This window comes from Schistocerca americana, chromosome 1, assembly GCF_021461395.2.
Source record: "Schistocerca americana isolate TAMUIC-IGC-003095 chromosome 1, iqSchAmer2.1, whole genome shotgun sequence".
Classification (NCBI taxonomy): domain Eukaryota; kingdom Metazoa; phylum Arthropoda; class Insecta; order Orthoptera; family Acrididae; genus Schistocerca; species Schistocerca americana.
Genome location: NC_060119.1, coordinates 510,098,853 through 510,118,504, shown reverse-complemented (window position 1 = coordinate 510,118,504; position 19,652 = coordinate 510,098,853). Strand labels below are relative to the sequence as shown.

Genomic DNA, 19,652 nt, shown 5'->3' with positions numbered 1-19,652 from the left:
ATAGAACTAACAAGTAATTGAGTCAAAACGAAATGCACAAGTGTGAATATAACTATCATAATACAAATAGCTTGTTGTTAACTATTTTGGCAATGGTTCTGTTTAAGACTCTCCCTCCATGAAGAAGCTCTTTAAATTATTTGCGTGGATATGGTTTATGGATCCACTGAATGATAACGGCAAGAAAAAAGAAAAGACAATGTTTAGTTTATAATAGACTGCTATAGTAAAATTATTATTCTTTAAAATATTTGAACTCCTAGTATTTTGATATCATCATCGATAGTGACTGGCAGCAGTTATAAATGCGCAAAAGAAAGAATATGTGGAAAACAGCCATCAGTGCATAAACAAAAATTAGAGATGGGAGATTCATTTCTCTTGCATTTCTTGTATCTAGAGCTAACAATAGTGGCAGAAGTAAAAAAAAGACTGCACTTCCTTCCTGTAGCAACAACAACTTGCCATTAAAATTACTCTGTGCCTTAATATATGACCTCTGTAATAATGATGCTCTTTCTTACAGGGTTGATGAATGGGCAAGGAAAGGTACATAATAAGCAAAAACTATTTACTTACAACACTTCAGTACATAGTGAGTGTGATAAACAGTTGCTCAGAGAAAAACTGGGTCAACAGTGTAATACATAAGCATAACATGCTCACACACAACAATAAATCTTTAATTGTTATTATTCATTCTGTATGAATAAACCTTCATGCCACAAAAAAGGTGGACAATGAAGTTCAGATGGACTTACCTGCTTGGAAATCTTACATGGATTCTTTTCTGTTTTAATTTCTGTTCCTCCTGTTCCTTCAATTTCACGAACGGATGAGTCTCTGGAGTCACTCACCTCCTATAAACCATTTTATGAACAGAACACTTAAAACTGAACACAAGGTAATAGCAATGGATGGAAATGGCTAAAATGCACAGCCTTAAATGTGTGAAACTGATTATTTAATAATGGAACATCTTTCTTAGTAATGCTGAACAATTAGTCTGGGTCATGTCTAGATATCACATTCTTCGTGCTACAATATCCTTTTTACTTCAGTTCAGTTAACACTAAGTAGGTGCAAGTGCAAACCAAATACTAAAAGATTCAGTCAATAACAATAATGTATGAGGTTGAGAAGCATTAGGTAACTTGGCAGGAAAATTATGACAACATAAATATAAAAGTTGGTAGTAAATTGCTGCACCATGTACAAAAGTAAATTACAAAGTGACCTCAGCCTTCCAGGAACAACACTGGCCTTCAAGGAACAACACTGTAAATTTTGTATGAATTATTAGAAATTTCATAAATAAGAATAAAGTTCTATGGAAAAGATGCACTCCAAAGCCCTCATGTAGGTAAATTTTGGAATGAGAAAAATGAAATGCCACAGATGGAGGATAAATGGCCATCAATTGATGCTAAGATATGAAACATATAACAATCTAAGAAGTTCTATTAGAAAACTTAACAAACGTGAAAAAGGGCAGGGGGAGGGTAGGTGTATAAGTTTTGTTGCTATTGTCAACCTGTAGTCAGTGATTTTGTGCACCAGAGAACCTTCACTACAAAAATTACGATTAGAATAATATTTGCAAGTAAAATGAGGTTCACACATTCTGAAAGAAGAAAACTATATACTTTACAGATTTATTGCTTACAAAACCATATAAAGTTTACTGGCAGTGTACAGCATAACATTACAGTATTACTCATTACATAGTGTATCAAAAGGAAAAATCACTTGATAAAACTATAAAACATTTGCTTCCCCACAACAAGCAGATCTCTCTCATACTGGGATTCCAGTGACCTGCCACTACTTTCTAACCTTTTTCAACCTATCCCTCTTTCCTTCCTGAGACAGAAAAGCTTCTGTCTATAAATCAGCACAGATTTAGAAAGGCATGACTTGGGCAAACCCCAGTTTGCCCTTTTCTCATGTGATACCCTGCGTGCCACAGGTGAAGGGCAACAGACAGGTTCCATAGCCCTGGGTTTCTGAAAGGTGGTTGACATGGTGCCTCCACTGCAGACTGCTACAGAAGTTCCTAGAATATGGAATGGGTTCCCGAATACATCAGTGGCTCAAAGACTTTGTAAGTAATAGAACAGAGTATTTTGTCCTTGAGGATTCATCAGAGAAAAGGTATTATCAAAAGTGCCCCAGTGAAGTGCGACAGGACTGCTCTTGTTCTCTATATACATAAATGATCTGACAGATAGAGGGTTGGCAATTGACGACTGATAGCTGATGACATAGTACATTGAAAGTCCCATCACTGAGTGACTGTAAGGGTATTCAGGATGACTTAGGGAGAATTTCTATTTGGTGTGATAAATGGCAGCTTGCTCTAAACGTACAAAAATGTAAGTTAATGGAGGTCAGTAGGAAAAACAAACCTGTAATATTCAAAAACAGGATTACGGGTGCACTGCTTGACACAGTAATATTGTTGAAATATATAGGCATAACATTGCAAAGTGATATTTAATGGAACAAGTGTGTAAGGTCAGTTGCAGGGAAAGTGAATGGTTGGCTTTGGTTTATTGGGAGAAGTTTAGGAAAGTGCAGCTCATCTATAAAGGATATCACATGAAGAATACTGGTGTGGCCCATTCTTGAATACTGCACAATTGTTTGGGATCCAACCAGGTTGGATTACAGAAAAACACTGAAGCAATTCAGAGGTGTGCTGATAGATTTGTTAATGGTAGGTTGGATCAATGTGTGAGTATTACGGAGATGCTTTGCGAACTCAAATGTGACACCCTGGAGGGAAGACAACACTGTTTTCGTGTACACTATCAAGAATATTTAGAGAATCAGCACTTGCAGCTCACAGCAGAATAACTCTACTGTCACCAACATAAATTTCATATAACAACCATGAAACCAAGATAAGAGAAATTAGAGCTTCTATGAAGGCATATCGACAGTCATTTTCCCCCCACTCCATTTGCAAGTGGAACAGGAAAGGGAATGACTAGTAGTGGCACAAAGTACCTTCTACCACATGCAGTACTAGTGAACCTAGCAATGCTTCGCAAATTCTACACATGTTTGGGAATTGGATGTATGTTGTAATCCCCCCCCCCCCATCCCCCTCTATGTTCACCTCCTCCTCCTCGTCTCTCTGTTGTTCTCCTCCTGTCTTTCTCTCTCCCCCTCTCCCTCCCTCTCTCTCTCTCTCTCTCTCTCTCTCTCTCTCTCTCTCTCTCTCTCTCTCTCTGTCATTTACTCCTCCTGCACTCTCTGCTCATTTCCTCCTTTCCTCTCTCTTTGTTTGATAAACCATAAGTCAACTTTCCTCTTCTGTGTTAAAGTCAACTCTGAGGTTCAACTGGTTCAAATGGCTCTGAGCACTATGGGACTTAACTTCTGAGGTCATCAGTCCCCTAGAACTTAGAGCTACTTAAACCTAACTAACCTAAGGACATCACACACATCCATGCCCAAGGCAGGATTCGAATCTGCGACCGTAGCGGTCGCGCGGTTCCAGACTGTAGCGCCTAGAACCACTCGGCCACTTCGGCCAGCCAAATCTGAGGGATAACACAGAACAACACAATGTGTCGAATCACTACACAATGTGTTGTTCTGTATTATCCCTCAGAGTTGACTTTCTGCATAAATTCTAGAACCACTCAGCCTTCTATCATCTCAAACACATGGTATTTTAGATATGAGTGTGAGAGAGTGGTATCCTACCTACCCTTGCAAAGATCAGCACATTCCTCAAACTGGGGAACGATCAAGAATGGGGTTCCACAAGGGTCAGTCTTGGGTCCTTTGTTGTTCTTATTATATATTAATGACTTGGCATTCTATATTCATGAAGAGGCAAAGTTAGTTCTCTTTGCTGATGATACAAGTATAGTAATCACACCTGACAAACAAGAATTAACTGATGAAATTGTCAATACTGTCTTTCAGAAAATTACTAAGTGGTTCCTTGTAAACGGACTCTCACTGAATTTTGATAAGACACAGTACATACAGTTCCGTACAGTGAATGGTATGACGCCATTAATAAATATAGACCTTAATCAGAAGCATATAGCTAAGGTAGAATATTCCAAATTTTTAGGTATGTCCATTGATGAGAGACTAAATTGGAAGAAACACATTGATGATCTGCTGAAACGTTTGAGTTCAGCTACTTATGCAATAAGGGTCAATGCAAATTTTGGTGATAAACATCTTAGTAAATTAGCTTACTACGCATATTTTCACTCATTGCTTTCATATGGCATCATATTTTGGGGTAATTCATCACTGAGGAATAATGTATTTATTGCACAGAAGCGTGTAATCAGAATAATAGCTGGAGTCCACCCAAGATCATCCTGCAGACATTTATTTAAGGATCTAGGGATATTCACAGTAGCTTCTCAGTATATATACTCTCTTATGAAATTTGTTATTAACAACCAAACCCAATTCAAAAGTAATAGCAGTGTGCATAACTACAATACTAGGAGAAAGGACGATCTTCACTATTCAAGATTAAATCTAACTTTGGCACAGAAAGGGGTGAATTATACTGGCACTAAAGTCTTTGGTCACTTACCAAATAGTATCAAAAGTCTGACAGATAACCAACAAGTATTTAAGAAGAAATTAAAAGAATTTCTGAATGACAACTCCTTCTACTCCATAGAGGAATTTTTAGATATAAATTAAGAAAAAAAATATTTAAAAAATAAAAAAAATAAAAATAAAAAAACACAACAAAAAGTAGTTATATTAACTTAAGTATGTTGTTAAATTAACCTAATTATGTCATGTACTGGAAAATTCGACTCGTTCCACATCATTACGAAATGTCGTATTCATGATCCATGGAACTAGTATTAATCTAATCTAATCTAATCTAACTGCGCATCACATGTTTGAGTGCACAGGTTGGAAATGAGTTGCAAGCAGAATTTAGATGTGGTGGTCAAACTGCACCGACAAGTACTTGTTGGTCGATCCATGGAAGTTTAATGGAAGTGGACAGAAGAACCGTGGAGTGTTTATGCTACTCTGTTCTAATTGCATTTTGACCATTGTTACAGTAATGTGAACAGTTGAAAAAGAACCATTGTTTGTCTTAGCCTTGGTGAAGGGAAGACTTGTATTCTGATCTCATATTGAGAATGGACATGGTTTTTAAGCCGACTTTCTCTCATATATAACTTATTTTGTTTCTAATGCTTGGAGACATGAGAGGCTTACAAAACAGTATTTATTTATGTGAAGTGTGGAATTTGTAAAATGTCTGATGTTAAAATATATGTCGTTAATTGAAGCAAATGAAACTTGGTATGTCTACTTATTTTTATATGTAGAAAGAGTCTTATGAAATTCCTGTACCTAGCAGCATACCTTGGAGAAGAAGTGAAAGAGTTTTTGCAGCAGCAGGCTAACCAGCAAGGAAGGTCGGCCGAGGATCTCAAGTCATCTCGGAAAAGAAGTGGAAGTTCACATACATACTTCAACACTTTAAGTCATCCAAACCATTAGAATTGTTGTGCATGCAAATTTTGTTTAAAATTATACATAAGGAGATGGTTTAAATACCATGACACCGTATGTAAACTGACTATGAGAAAGAAAATTAAACCATGCATTTTCACAGCACAGCATTTTTTTCTCACAGTCAGTTTAACATAAAACCTGTACAGTGTTGTTTAAAAAAATATATAGCTTATGTCTCTCTGAATGTTCCTTAAAGTATTGTGAAAGATTTGAAGTAAAATGATGGAGAATTTTTGAGATTTTTGCCAACAACATTTGCCTATTGTATTGTATAGATGTATATTTACATACTATAGATGTTTTAAAAAATATATAGCCCACAACCATCCAAATTTTAGTAGAGTATCATGTGAAAATTTGAAGTAAATAGGAAAGAACTTTTCGAGATTTTTGATAACAGTGTTTCCTCCTTATACATTACACATGTATTTATATAGAATATATATTTTAAAAAATATGCGGCCCATGCCATTCTGAATGTTTAGCAAAGTATCATGTAAAAATTTGAGTAAGTCCATCAGGAACTTTTCAAGATTTATGGTAACAATGTTAAACAATGCCTTGTCCTTCTATAGTAGTATATATAGTATGTATATATAATAAAAAACGTATGGTCTATGTCTTTTCAAGTGTGCATTAGAGTACTGTGTAGAAATAGAAATAAATTGGACAAGAACATTTCAAGATTTTTGCTAACATTATTTCCCCTTTATACATATAAAGTATGCATATTAATATAACATATATTTTAAAAAAAGTGTTATCTAAGTCCATCTTTTGTTAAAAAAAAGAGTATTGTGTAAAAAATTTGAAGAAACACACACACACACACACACACACACACACACACACACACACATACTGTCTTATATTTGACATATGACCACCTGAACGGTTATTAGAATATTACGTAAAAATTTGAAGCAAATCGCTCAATAGCTTTTCAAGGTATTTGTTAATAACATTAAACTACAACTTGCCTTCATTTTCAAGAACAGATTTTATATACACATTCATGTACCATACATATAAAAAGTATGTAGCCAATGTCTATCTGAATGTTTATAAGATAGATATAAAATCTACTCACCAAGGGGCAGCAGAACGCGCATGTAAAAGGAGGTTATAATTAGGCAAGCTTTCGGAGCCAGTGGCTATTTCTTCTGGCAGAGGGGTTGAAAGGAAAGGAAGAACAGGTGAAGGAAAAGACCAAAGTCTAGGAAAAAGGGTTAAATTTAGGATAAGTCACTCAGAACTGCTGGTGAGGAGAGACTTACCAGATGGGGTGAGAAGAAAAGACTGATTGTTGGGGCCTGTCATCCAACAACCAGCCTTTCCTTCTCATCCCATCCGTCAAGTCTCCCCTTACCTGCCGGGTGGGTGACTTTTTCCAAATTTACCCCTTTTCCGAGATCTCTCCAGTCACTCTCCCGTTCCCTTCAACCCTTCTGCCACCACTTGATGAGTAGATTTTTTATCAATCCAATTACATTATATTGTCAAAAAATTGACTGTTTTCATTGAATGTTTATAGCAGTATAATGTAAAAATTTGAAGTAAATTGGTCATTAACTTTCTGAGATAATTGGTAAAGAAACCTTTTCCCTTTGTAAATATGTATTAAAAATTGTAGCCTATGCCCACCTGAAACATTTATTAGAGTATCACGTATAAACTCAAGAAACATATAAAAATCTGATGTAAATCTGTAAAGAAAATCTTGAGCTTTTTGGTAACAATGTTAAACTACAATTTGTCTTTATATAGGAGTATAGATGGTGACTTGTGGGAGTATGTATGTAGATGCAGAAGTAAAGAATAATTTTGAAAGCTAGAATTAGTGTTTTCACTTTGATATGTGTCTATCAGTAGTGGTGGAACTTTGTCTGCTGAAGGCAAGCACAGGTCAGCCGACTGTACTGCAGTCAATAAAATTATAAAATGTTTAATTTTTATGCAAGAGATAGTAATAATAATATAAAGAGTATTATATGCTTATCAATAATTTGTTTATGTGCAAGATGTTATGAATAGTTGCTATAGGAATGAATAAAATAACAAATAGTTTGTGGAAAATTGTCTTACTTGTGATGGCGAACTAACATTGCTGAAGGAAAACTGAGAATCGGTGTCATCAGTGTCAGGACGTTCAGAATCAAAACAGGATGATCCTTTCCCACTTCTTGATCTAAAAGACCTGTCATAACCAGAAGTATAGCATGAGCTATTATAAATTAGGAATCCTTCAAATTTAGAGAAAGTAAATAAATTATTTGCCATATATAAGATTAGGAGAAACTTATTACTGACTAATGATCTATATATACCTGTGACAGGTATTATTTAGTTTGTTTCTAAGTTCTTCTTGGCTCCATTGATAGATGATAAATTTTCAGGTGTCCAGTCAAGTTAATATTTTATTTTTGCCCAAAATATTTTGATGACTATGTAAGGTGTCAAACTGTTGTGTGCAAAACTGGAATTACCAGAATGCCCAGACTACTGATTGAGTCTGGTTTAGGTTTAGTTGAAAATGTTGGCAACTATGTTTAAATTTTGATTTTCATGGATGGTTTCAATCACCTTTCCTATTCATTATATTTTGAAAGTGTGAACAATCTTGGGCATGTGTAGTGTAGTTGCAATATATGCATGAAACAAAAGTCTTATCCCTATGATTCAGGCATACTGAGTGATGTATGGGAAACTGCAAGACTTATCTTGTCAAGTATTAACAATGAATTGAAGAATATGTACTGAGGAACAGTAACATGTAGTAATAAGCATGTAACAACCAGGTGTCATAATTAGGGTAAACTTTCAGATACATGCCAAGGAACACATTACAAAAGAGAAGCCATTATTACCTACCTCTTAATGCTACACTAACAAGTAAGTATCACCAGTTCAATACATGTATGTTATTACTAAAATATTTTGCTGTGTACTGCAAATTCTTGAAATGGCTCAAGACATCTTGTTTGATTAGAAGGGAGGTTTCTACCTAGTAACACTTTTAAAAAGAGAAGTAATTATTTCAATATTGTACAAACAGGGGCTTATGCAAATGTGGTTAACTGACTTAAAAGTTATCTTCATAATTACTTATTTTCTATCTTACGCTCGTGCCCAATTTGTTAACCCTCATGACTATACTATATGGCACCATTCATCATAAAGTGGCACTATCATCATAAAGTGATGTATTATGAATTACAAATGACAGAAAAGACAAACTGTAATTGAAAATAAGAACTTTAACAAACTCAAAGAGGACCCTACAAGTGGCTGGGTTTTGTATGTTACACAACATTTTTATTGTTTGTTTTTGTAATATAACTGCTTCAGTGATTTGTAGTGTATTACCTCAGAAAATTATACCTGAGTAATCATGAAGAGAACGTATTCAAAATGTACTACCAAATTTGTTTGCAAGTCAACAAAATTAGGGATATTTTTAAGTGCAGAGTTGTAGGAGTTGTGGTATCAGTAAGGGTATAGAAGTGTCTATTTAATTTTCATTTACAGTCCATCTAATTACAGTATCAAACAATTTTATGAATGTGGAGTCTTGTATTAATGATAATTAGTCATTAGTGTAGTCTGCAATGGCAGGCATTATGCATTTTTTGTGTTATAATTATTACAAATTCTTTGGGTTTTAACCTTTAGACTGTTATTTCTGTCTCAAATGTAACAAAAATAAATTTTTTCCTCATTTCGTATGGTAATATTACCACCCACAATAGAGGTTAATTGAAACTGATTAGCATTTGATGTGTGCAGCATAAGGCAAAATACATCTGACATACCTGAATGTGTTGTGTTGAAGCCGTGCACTGAGCTCCCCCTGCTCAGCTAATAACTGGGTTTGTCTGCTCTGTACTAATTCTAGTTGTTGCTGCAGTGAGCGCAAAGCAACATGATCTTCTGATCCTGTATCACGCACTTGCTGTGCAGCAGCAACAAGTTCTTCTGAACGCTCTGCCAAACTTCTTAATTCATCTGCTATTTGCTCCAACCTCTCCTAATAAATCAAAGGAAAAAAGGAAAAGAATTATTTATGATTATCATTAATTATTATTTGTTTTGGAGAGGAGAATAAGAAAAAGAGATTCAGATAAATTATCTGTCTTCAATTTATGAGTTATAACATCTTTGCCTCTTAAATATGACCCTACCACTTGATGTCTGTATGAATGAAAAGGTAAGATTTTATGGTAATGACTGTGATTGATTCTTATTTTCATGATTTAACAGTACAAAATGTGATAGAATCAGGATAAGAATCTAATTATAAATGAGAAGCACAAAATTGTGTATGTTCTATACCATAGTAAATTATTTCATTAATCAGACAAGGATACTGAATTGTCTGCCCTACTCCACCACTACACCCAGCTCCTTGCCTCATGGCTCTTCTCCCTGCAACAGACCTCGATGCAAGTAAGATCTGTATCATACATCCTGCTCACAGCCACTTACTCCACTCCTGTCACTAGCATCTCCCATCCCATCAAAGGCAGGGCTACCTGTGAAAGCAGCCATGCGATCTACAAACTTAGCTGCAACCACTGTGCTATATTCTAGGTATGCATGACTGATGATGAGCTGTCTGTTTGCATGAATGGCCACTGCCAAACTGTCATCGAGAAATGGCTGTACCATCCAGTTGCTGATCATCCCACCCAAAGTGATGTGGTTTGACTTAATGACAGCTTCACAACTGATGCCATCTGGATTCTTCCCACTGACATCGGCTTTTCAGAACTGAACAGGTGGGAACTCTGCCTACTACATATCCTTCATTTCCATAAACCCCCAGCTTCAACTTTCACTTGTCCCTGCCCTCCATCTGCCTATCCCCTTCCCTGATCCTGCTCCCACTACAATACAAGCATTTTTCTACTTCTCTTCCACCCCCCTTGTTGCCCCCCCCCCACCCCCCAGTGCATTCCCCTGATGCTGCAACTAGCAGCCCAGTCCGGTCCCCACCACATCCTGCATGCTCCCACCAGCATCCTCAGAACTTTGCCCACCCTTTTCCTGCTATTCTTCCCCTATGTGTCGCATGTGTCCTCCTTACCCCACTACCCGCCCCAGCAGATTGCTGCTCATGTAATATCCAGTCACCATCAGGCCTTGGTGCTGGAATACAGCAGCTATGTGTGAGGGAGGAATTATTGTTTGAATGTGTGAGCTCTACTTCTAAGCAATATCTTTGTTCAAAAGCTTGAACGTTTCTAGTACACCTTCTTGTTGTGCCTGTCTGCAACTCAGTGCCCCTTCTGTGAGGTGAAGAGCAATCTAGCCTTTCCTTATCATTGTTATTCTGTCTTGGGCTTTCCATTGTTTGTTGTTTATTTGTGTTTTATTTAGGTATTTTTCCATCTTTCAGACATGAATATGGAAAACCCATGAACCACCCAGCTACAGCTTCCATTACTTCTGAATTGGTAATGAATGACAGAAGTTACTAGGAGTAACATGCTAATTAATGAAAATTGAAATCATGTTAATTTAGACTGAAATGATTTACTCTGTTCATGTCCTTTGCAATCCCCTAGATTCCTCACATTGTAAGTGAAATGACTGAGAGATCAGTGTCATTTATGGCTGAATTAAGAAGGCAGTCTCTCAACAATAAAGTCTACTGTTTGTTTAGATCACGTACCTGTCGTCGAAGCCTGCCCTGTGAATCATGGTCAGAGAGATCTGCAGGTGAAGGTGATAAACGAGGTCTCTTGCTGCTGTGGTTCTCATCCCCATTGCTGGTTCTACCAGAATGTGGACGCAAACAAGCAGACAGGCTACAAAAAGATCATGTTGTGTATAGCTCTCCTTAGTCATTACATACATAATAATATTAAAGATCACACAGTATTAACTCATGTAGGTTTAAAGTTAGCAGCACAATACCTGTATACGGAATTCACAGAAAATGTTGAGGGATGAGAAACAAGTGAAATAACGAATTCTTTTTCGTAATATCAACTACATTTTTGCATGTATACCAGTTTATCAATTTACAGTGCCATAAACAGATACTTTATTTAACAAGCAAATATCCAAACATGATATGAAGTATAGTCTTAAAAAACAAAACTAATATTATGGAACAGGTTAGCATTTAGATAACTAGTTCATGGGCCAGATTTGGGAAAGGTTGCTACAGAAATATTAATGATAGCCAGGAATAATTAAAGATTTTACAAGAGAAATATCAGTCTGACAATTAAAAATTAACTGTACCTTCTGGATACATCAAATATAGTTTGTTAATGGTTACCAATGGGATAGTGACATTATTCCTGACTTGAAGTGACTTCTAGTAATGTTAAATAGATCAAGAGATATGTTTCATGGAGAGAGTGCGAATATCCCAGGAAGAATATCAGAGCAACAGTGTCTTTAACTTATTGTTAAGAGATTCTTTCATGCAGCATTGGTGTAAATCACCACAAAGAGATGAGAAGCCATCTTAGAATTACATATATCATTGGTCAGTTTATTTCTGTGGCAGATGACCCTTACATAGGCCACTGCTGCCTCATGGAAGATTAATTTTTATATATATATATATACACACACACACACACACACACACACACAAATGTCTGCTTGTGTCTGTGTATGTGCGGATGGATATGTGTGTGTGTGCGAGTATATACCTGTCCTTTGTTCCCCCCTAAGGTAAGTCTTTTTGCTCCCAGGATTGGAATGACTCCTTACCCTCTCCCTTAAAACCCACATCCTTTCGTCTTTCCCTCTCCTTCCCTCTTTCCTGATGAAGCAACCATTTGTTGCAAAAGTTTGAATTTTGTGTGTATGTTTGTGTTTGTTTGTGTGTCTATCGACCAGCCAGCGCTTTTGTTTGGTAAGTCTCATCATCTTTGTTTTTAGATATATTTTTCCCACGTGGAGTGTTTCCCTCCATTATATTCATACCATTAATTTGAACCCAACAATTACGTTTGTTATTGTCACTGTTGCATTTCGAAATCTTTTCTGTCGTCTTATTTTCTCTTTCTGTTTTTGCCAGTAGTTTCACTTTGTATTCACCTTCTCCTTTTTACCGTAATCTACTATACAATTTTATCCCGCCGATATATACTCAATAATACGCAATAATACGTAACCCACTTCCCCCCCCCCCCCCCTCCAAAAAAAAAAAAAAAAAAAAAAAAAAAAAAAAAAAAAAAAAAAAAAAAAAAATTCCACTTTCAACACTACCGCTGCTATAAAATCCACCGTTTCTAGTTCACAAACAGTTCCTTTCACCTATTAAACAACCATTTCGGCTAGTTCTAATAACTTTTGCTTTATTTCCATTTCTGTTTTTCTCACATCACTGATCATTTTCAGCCGCTTCCCACAGGTTTTAACGTCATTATTTCTTCGTCAGACAATTGTTAGCCTCATTTTCATAATCTGCCACCACAAAACCACTCCTTTTAATACATTTACACGTAGTTTTTTCGAAATTTTCCCGAATTTCTCCACCCTTTAACGTGTTTTGGCGGCAACACAACCACCTAACCTTTATGCACATTGTTGTCTACCAACCCAAGTTCACCACAGGATCATCATAGCCCATCTCTAACCAACACTTTTTCGCCTTTTTTCACACCAGGTCTCAAGTTGCTTTCTAGTTCACCTTTATCTCTCCCCATATATTTTTATTTTTGTTTTCATTTTCATTTCAGCCTCATGTTACACTTTCCACCTTCTAATACCATGTCGCCCTCACAACACCCCCACAACGACCCCATTAAGTTTTATTTACATTCCCTCCGCAAACATGCCATCGCCCTAGCCAGATTACACTCCCATATTTTATTTACTCAGGCTTGTCTGACATTTGGCATTACCCCCAAAGGCCTCACACTTAAAGTTCCCATCTCTGGCTGTAATCCTTCTTTCCATCAGTCCCTATACCAGTTCCAAACTGCACAATCCATAGCCCTCACCCGCCTAATACAGCTTTGCCTTTACAAATGTCTGCTTGTGTCTGTGTATGTGCGGATGGATATGTGTGTGTGTGCGAGTGTATACCTGTCCTTTTTTCCCCCTAAGGTAAGTCTTTCCATTCCCAGGATTGGAATGACTCCTTACCCTCTCCCTTAAAACACACATCCTTTCGTCTTTCCCTCTCCTTCCCTCTTTCCTGATGAAGCAACCGTTTGTTGCGAAAGCTTGAATTTTGTGTGTATGTTTGTGTTTGTTTGTGAGTCTATCGACCTGCCAGCACTTTTGTTTGGGAAACTTTCCACGCGGGAAAAATATATTTAAAAACAAAGATGATGTGATTCCACATCAAACGGTCCCTTCCCTACAGCCTAGGTCTTCGTGGCAAATGAATCTGCTCCAGTCCGGAATCCCTGAACCATTACACCAACAACCTGACAACAGCTTTCGCATCCCGTAACTACCCTCCCGACCTGGTACAGAAGCAAATAACCAGAGCCACTTCCTCATCCCCTCAAACCCAGAACCTCCCACAGAAGAACCACAAAAGTGCCCCACTGGTGACAGGATACTTTCCGGGACTGGACCAGACTCTGAATGTGGCTCTCCAGCAGGGATACGACTTCCTCAAATCCTGCCCTGAAATGAGATCCATCCTTCATGAAATCCTCCCCACTCCACCAAGAGTGTCTCTCCGCCGTCCACCTAACTTCATAACCTGTTAGTTCATCCCTATGAAATCCCCAAACCACCTTCCCTACCCTCTGGCTCCTATCCTTGTAACCGCCCCTGGTGTAAAACCTGTCCCATGCACCCTCCCACCACCACCTACTCCAGTCCTGTAACCCGGAAGGTGTACATGATCAAAGGCAGAGCCACATGTGAAAGCACCCACGTGATTTACCAACTGACCTGCCTACACTGTGATGCATTCTATGTGGGAATGACCTGCAACAAACCGTCCATTCGCATGAATGGACACAGGCAGACAGTGTTTGTTGGTAATGAGGATCACCCGGTGGCTAAACATGCCTTGGTGCACAGCCAGCACATCTTGGCACAGTGTTACACCGTCCGGGTTATCTAGATACTTCCCACCAACACCAACCTATCCGAACTCCAGAGATGGGAACTTGATCTTCAATATATCCTCTCTTCCCGTTACCCACCAGGCCTCAATCTCCGCTAATTTAAAGTTGCCGCCACTCATACCTCACCTGTCATTCAACAAAATCTTTGCCTCTGCACTTCCACGTCGACTGACATCTCTGCCCAAACTCTTTGTCTTTAAATATGTCTGCTTGTGTCTGTATATGTGTGGATGGATATGTGTGTGTGTGCGAGTGTATACCCGTCCTTTTTTCCCCGTAAGGTAAGTCTTTCCGCTCCCGGGATTGGAATGACTCCTTACCCTCTCCCTTAAAACCCACATCCTTTCGTCTTTCCCTCTCCTTCCCTCTTTCCTGATGAGGCAACAGTTTGTTGCGAAAGCTTGAATCTTGTGGCTCTCAAAGAAGCCACTATTACAGCTATAGATTCATCAGTATTATTAATATTGGTTACATCTCAACCAAGCCAGGCAAAAAAGGTATCATTTTGCATTGTTTTGCATTGTTTTGTTGTACAAGAGTGGTGGCTAGTTGAATACAAAGAGCTAATGGAAAATGGTGTGGCTGATCTTATTCTCCCTCCTCATATGCACACACAACAATACTAAAAATGAGCTGCTTTGGTCTTGTTACTTTGTTCCACGCACAAGGCTCTTAACTGTTAAGAATGACGGATGCATCTTATTAACAATACTTACACTGAAAATAAATAGTTGTTGTTACAGACACACACTTTGCATAGGTGAATTATACATCCTTTCATGACTGATGTTTGCACTATTTGATATGGTATGGTTCAGCAGCACAGTTCCCTTTTAGTTTTAGTGCTAAGACCCGGACTCAAAATTCACCGGATAACAAAGCGACCAGCCACATCAGCATTGTCACTGAGCACCTTCTCTGAATTTATATACCATAGAGCATCACCTAGTAATCTACAGGAGATGTATGACAGAAATGTAGTCTTCTAGTGCCACCTACCTCTGGCGATGTATCGAAGACTTATACATCCATACGATGACAGTTTCAGCTGTTATTTATGTAACAGGAGGGCCAAGACTCTATTACAAGACTGTCATTAATCATCAGGCTAATCAGAGAATTTGCATGCCTCATCTCACACATCAAAGTTCTTTTTATATTGGAAACCAAGAATTGCCAGGTTCATCCAAAATAGTGAGCAATTCTCCATGTAAAAATGTGAAGAAATATCTATACAAGTTTTAGTCAGAAAATGCATTAATGTGTCTATTGCAGCTCCAGTTCATTACACTTGTCATTTGGTGCTTTTTACAAAATGTTATCACATAAGAAGGTTGGAAGGTGACAAGAATTATGCTTGTAAATTATTTGGATAAAGAAGTAGTTCCTGGGACAGTCTCCACTCGTTAATGTAGCATGATGAGTCACCTAGGAATGTCAGTAGGAAAGAATAGTGTCTTCCTCATTGAACTTGGTGTTTCCCAGCCATCCTATACTGTGCATTTGGAGAAAAAGCTTTGTGATCACATAGGTGACAATAAATTCATTCCAGTAACTTTTCATCCACACACTGACATTTTGGGTATCTTTATTATACCAAATGATATTCCTCCTTTATATTTCAAATCACCAAGCTATAAACAAAATGCTGTTTATCAGAACAGGGCCTATATTCATCTCCAATACCCGCTGTAACATGTATTTACTGATGCAGTTACAGCTGTTCAGAGCTACGTAAACAGTCACTACTCACATACTGTGACATGGCATGTAGACATGTCCACTAAGGGACAAGTGTACCAGGTGGTCACATACCAGAACAGTTTTGCTCGAACAGCAGCACACGTGTTATGATAGTAAATAAACTTTCAAGAAGAAATCAGAACAGACTGAAATCAGGTAGTAGCCATATTTGGCTAACAACTGATGAAATATGTGCTTTCAGACAAGTAACAACATGTCTCTTCATTGTATTTTTATCTTTGAGTAATCTGATAGCTTTTAAGTTTTCAATAAGGTAAAGCTGCCCTCAACTTGTAAGTATGCTTGCACACCACAGTGCTCTAATAGGAATTTCTCTACTGGAGGTTGTAATTCATACCTTCCTCCAACTGTTGAACTGACTTACCCAGCCACTTATAAAGAGGCCTGCAGTGTTAACATGGATTCCAGTGCAAACTGCCTTTTTTTTTTTTTTTTTTTTTTTTTTTTTTTTTTTTTTTTGCATTTACAAATTTATTATCAGAGAGTAAATAAGAGATGACAGAGGAATAATTGACAATAGATGCTTTTGTAATAAAGTTGTGCTCTTCCAAAACTATGTTTCATAAGCTCTGGCCACAGTACATAAATGATGTAGTAAATGGTAGCATTACCAGCAGTAATGGTGACATTGTTAGGGAGTGAAACATAAACGAATGTAGAAACTGGGAACTTACAAGTTCTCTTGTTTTTGGGTTGTCTGATCATTTGTTTTGCACACAATTAGAACTGCACATCATTAATTTTAGCCCAGTGTGTATGTTACATCCTCACACAATAAAGATTGCATTTTATAAGTAATAAAAGTTAGTTGATCATGTAATATCTGTGTTTTTATGTAACCACAGCAGTTACTTTTGACAGAAGTACAGAAATGCAGTTTATTTTGTATTGAACAGAACATTCATCATGATGAAAAGCAAAAGTTTCCTGTTTATCACTGGTAAATGTGAAAGTTTTGTATAAATAATGGAAACATGTTTTATGTAAGTTCAACAAAATATTGAAGTGATTTTTGATATATATTTACAGTTTTTTATTTTATCTATTTTGAGGAAATTGCATCTTCTAGTATTGTATGATAAATTTGTATTTATTTTTACTACAAAGTCCCTCTGTTTCATGTTACAAGTTAACAATTTTTAAATAAAACCTGAATTAAACATTGGCAATTTTAATTTTGCTATAAATTCTATTTATTTTTAAGTAGTAGACAGGAGGATAACTATGTAAATCAAAAATGTGCCATCTGCTACTGGCCCTTTGTATATATCTTCACTCAATTTCTAGGCAGTTCACCACATCCTGTTTCTACAGGAATCTTGCTAGATCACATATGCAAACAAAGAGATCGAAATGCAGTAATGCCTAATAAGTATGCAACTCACCTAATATACTGGGTACACCTTAACTGACCAAAACTACTAGGAAAACTACCTTAGTCACACTTAGTAGACTAGTTAGTGTTACAACTCTAGTTTGTAGTCTTAGATTATTTATTTATTTATACCCACTAAGCCACACAACATTGGCTATATATTGTGTATAAATGTGTGCTTTTCATGTAACCAGTTGGCACAAAATTTATCAGTAAAATATTGAAAATAAAATAGGCCAAGTGTAAAAACTTTCTTCCCAAGTCTAGGCACAATATCGTTAAAGTGAGCAGTTTTTATATACCTTTACAGAGAGCATGCTTTGTAAAAGAGTAATGTATGTGGACCTACTTGGAGTGACCCTTGCTGTAGTGGTAGCCAGAGTCACGTACAACTTGTCGTGCCAGAGGGAACAGCTCATCCCTCCTGGTGAGCAGTGCTGGCATGTACCTGCAGATCTGTGCTGCTGCCTCATTCACTGACACCTATCACACACAGAAACAACATTCATCTCACCAGTATCTCGAAACAGTCCAGGCGATATACATATGTTTCCCAGCAAGGAAACTACAATACTGCATATGAAAGTCCAAACAATATTTATTAAAGCCAAAAGCACAGCACAAGTAAGATTGTTTGAAGGATGTTGATGCTGAAACATTCACCATCCTAGCTGGTCCCACATAATGTCCTACTCACAGAAGGTCCGGGGCCAGACCAAGGTGTGTCATAAGGATCATCTTTACAGACACTGACAGACACTGAGGGGGCAGGGGGGGGGGGGGGGGGGGGGGGGCAGGCAACATTATCCTGTTGCAGAATGCCAAGGTACTGTATTTCTATTGGCCCTCTTACCTACATAAGCAGTCTGTGGCATCAGATATTCAAAAGTAAAAGAAAGACTAGTGATTAACAACTCATTGATAGTGAGGGTATTAGAAACTGAGCACAAGCTCAGATTAGGAAAGAATGGAGAAAGAAATCAGCCATACTCATTCAAAGGAAGCATCCCAGCATTTTGTCTTAAGTGATTTTGGGAAATAACAAGAAACGTGAACCGGGATGGCAGGATGCGAATTTGAGCAGTCATCCTCCTGAAAGCAAGTCCACTGGTACTAAGCATTGCACCACTTTGCACAGGTCAATATATGACAGTAAAGATTCTCTGCACATCTTTACCTCAGTTATTGCTCTTATAAGGGGCAGTCAAATGGAAATGAGACAATGGGGAAAATGTAGGTAACCTGTTTATTATTTCAAATGTAACCACCAAAACTATTAATAAATTTATCACACTGTGAGACACGACCAATGCCTTCATGGAAAAATGACTGTATGCAGGCATGCACCTCTTCATCTGAAACAATCAATGGGCTTTCTTCAGGGCTTCAAAATTATGGGGAGATATTGGGACTGTGTGCAGGAGGTACAAGGGCTTTCTAGTGAAACTTCTACAGCATGGTCAAAATCAACTTTGGTAACATGTTTCCATAATACAGATACACAGTAAAGGGCAAATACCTGACATTTTAAAAAGTGGTTTACGTGACACTCTAAGTTTAGTTTGGGATACTGGAGCACCAGTTAAATAGCAAACACAAGGCAATGGAATCAAACTTAAGTCACACTTGGCTTTCAACCAACAGTCCTTATACACTACAGAGGCTCCTGTGCAATAACTAGTTGGGTTGCACACTGTAGCTGCAAGTGTAAATCTAATCTATCATAGTATGAAATGGACAGGATTGTTACAGCGACTTGATCGTTGTCACATTCTCATGTAACCAGTATTGTGGCTTGCTATGAAGCGTGGCTCACTTGGGAAGGAACAATGATGCGATCCTATTTCCAGTGCTCACATTGTTGGCACCACATAGTGCAGATTTGATAGAAAACATCTTGATTGGAGCCAGCTTCATATGGT

The 19,652-nt window shown here is 37.5% G+C and overlaps 1 protein-coding gene across 1 annotated transcript in view; it reads right to left on the bottom strand.

Annotated features, from left to right (window-relative positions):
- LOC124569121 (NGFI-A-binding protein homolog) overlaps window positions 1-19,652 on the bottom strand; it is a 53,456-nt gene that overhangs the window by 17,969 nt on the left and 15,835 nt on the right. Inside the window, exons 5-9 of the mRNA XM_047131059.1 lie at window positions 18,080-18,213; window positions 11,207-11,342; window positions 9,345-9,559; window positions 7,618-7,729; window positions 762-860 (exon numbers count right to left, since the gene is read on the bottom strand). Of these exons, the coding sequence (XP_046987015.1) occupies window positions 762-860; window positions 7,618-7,729; window positions 9,345-9,559; window positions 11,207-11,342; window positions 18,080-18,213 (696 nt within the window). The remainder of the gene's footprint in view (window positions 1-761; window positions 861-7,617; window positions 7,730-9,344; window positions 9,560-11,206; window positions 11,343-18,079; window positions 18,214-19,652) is intronic.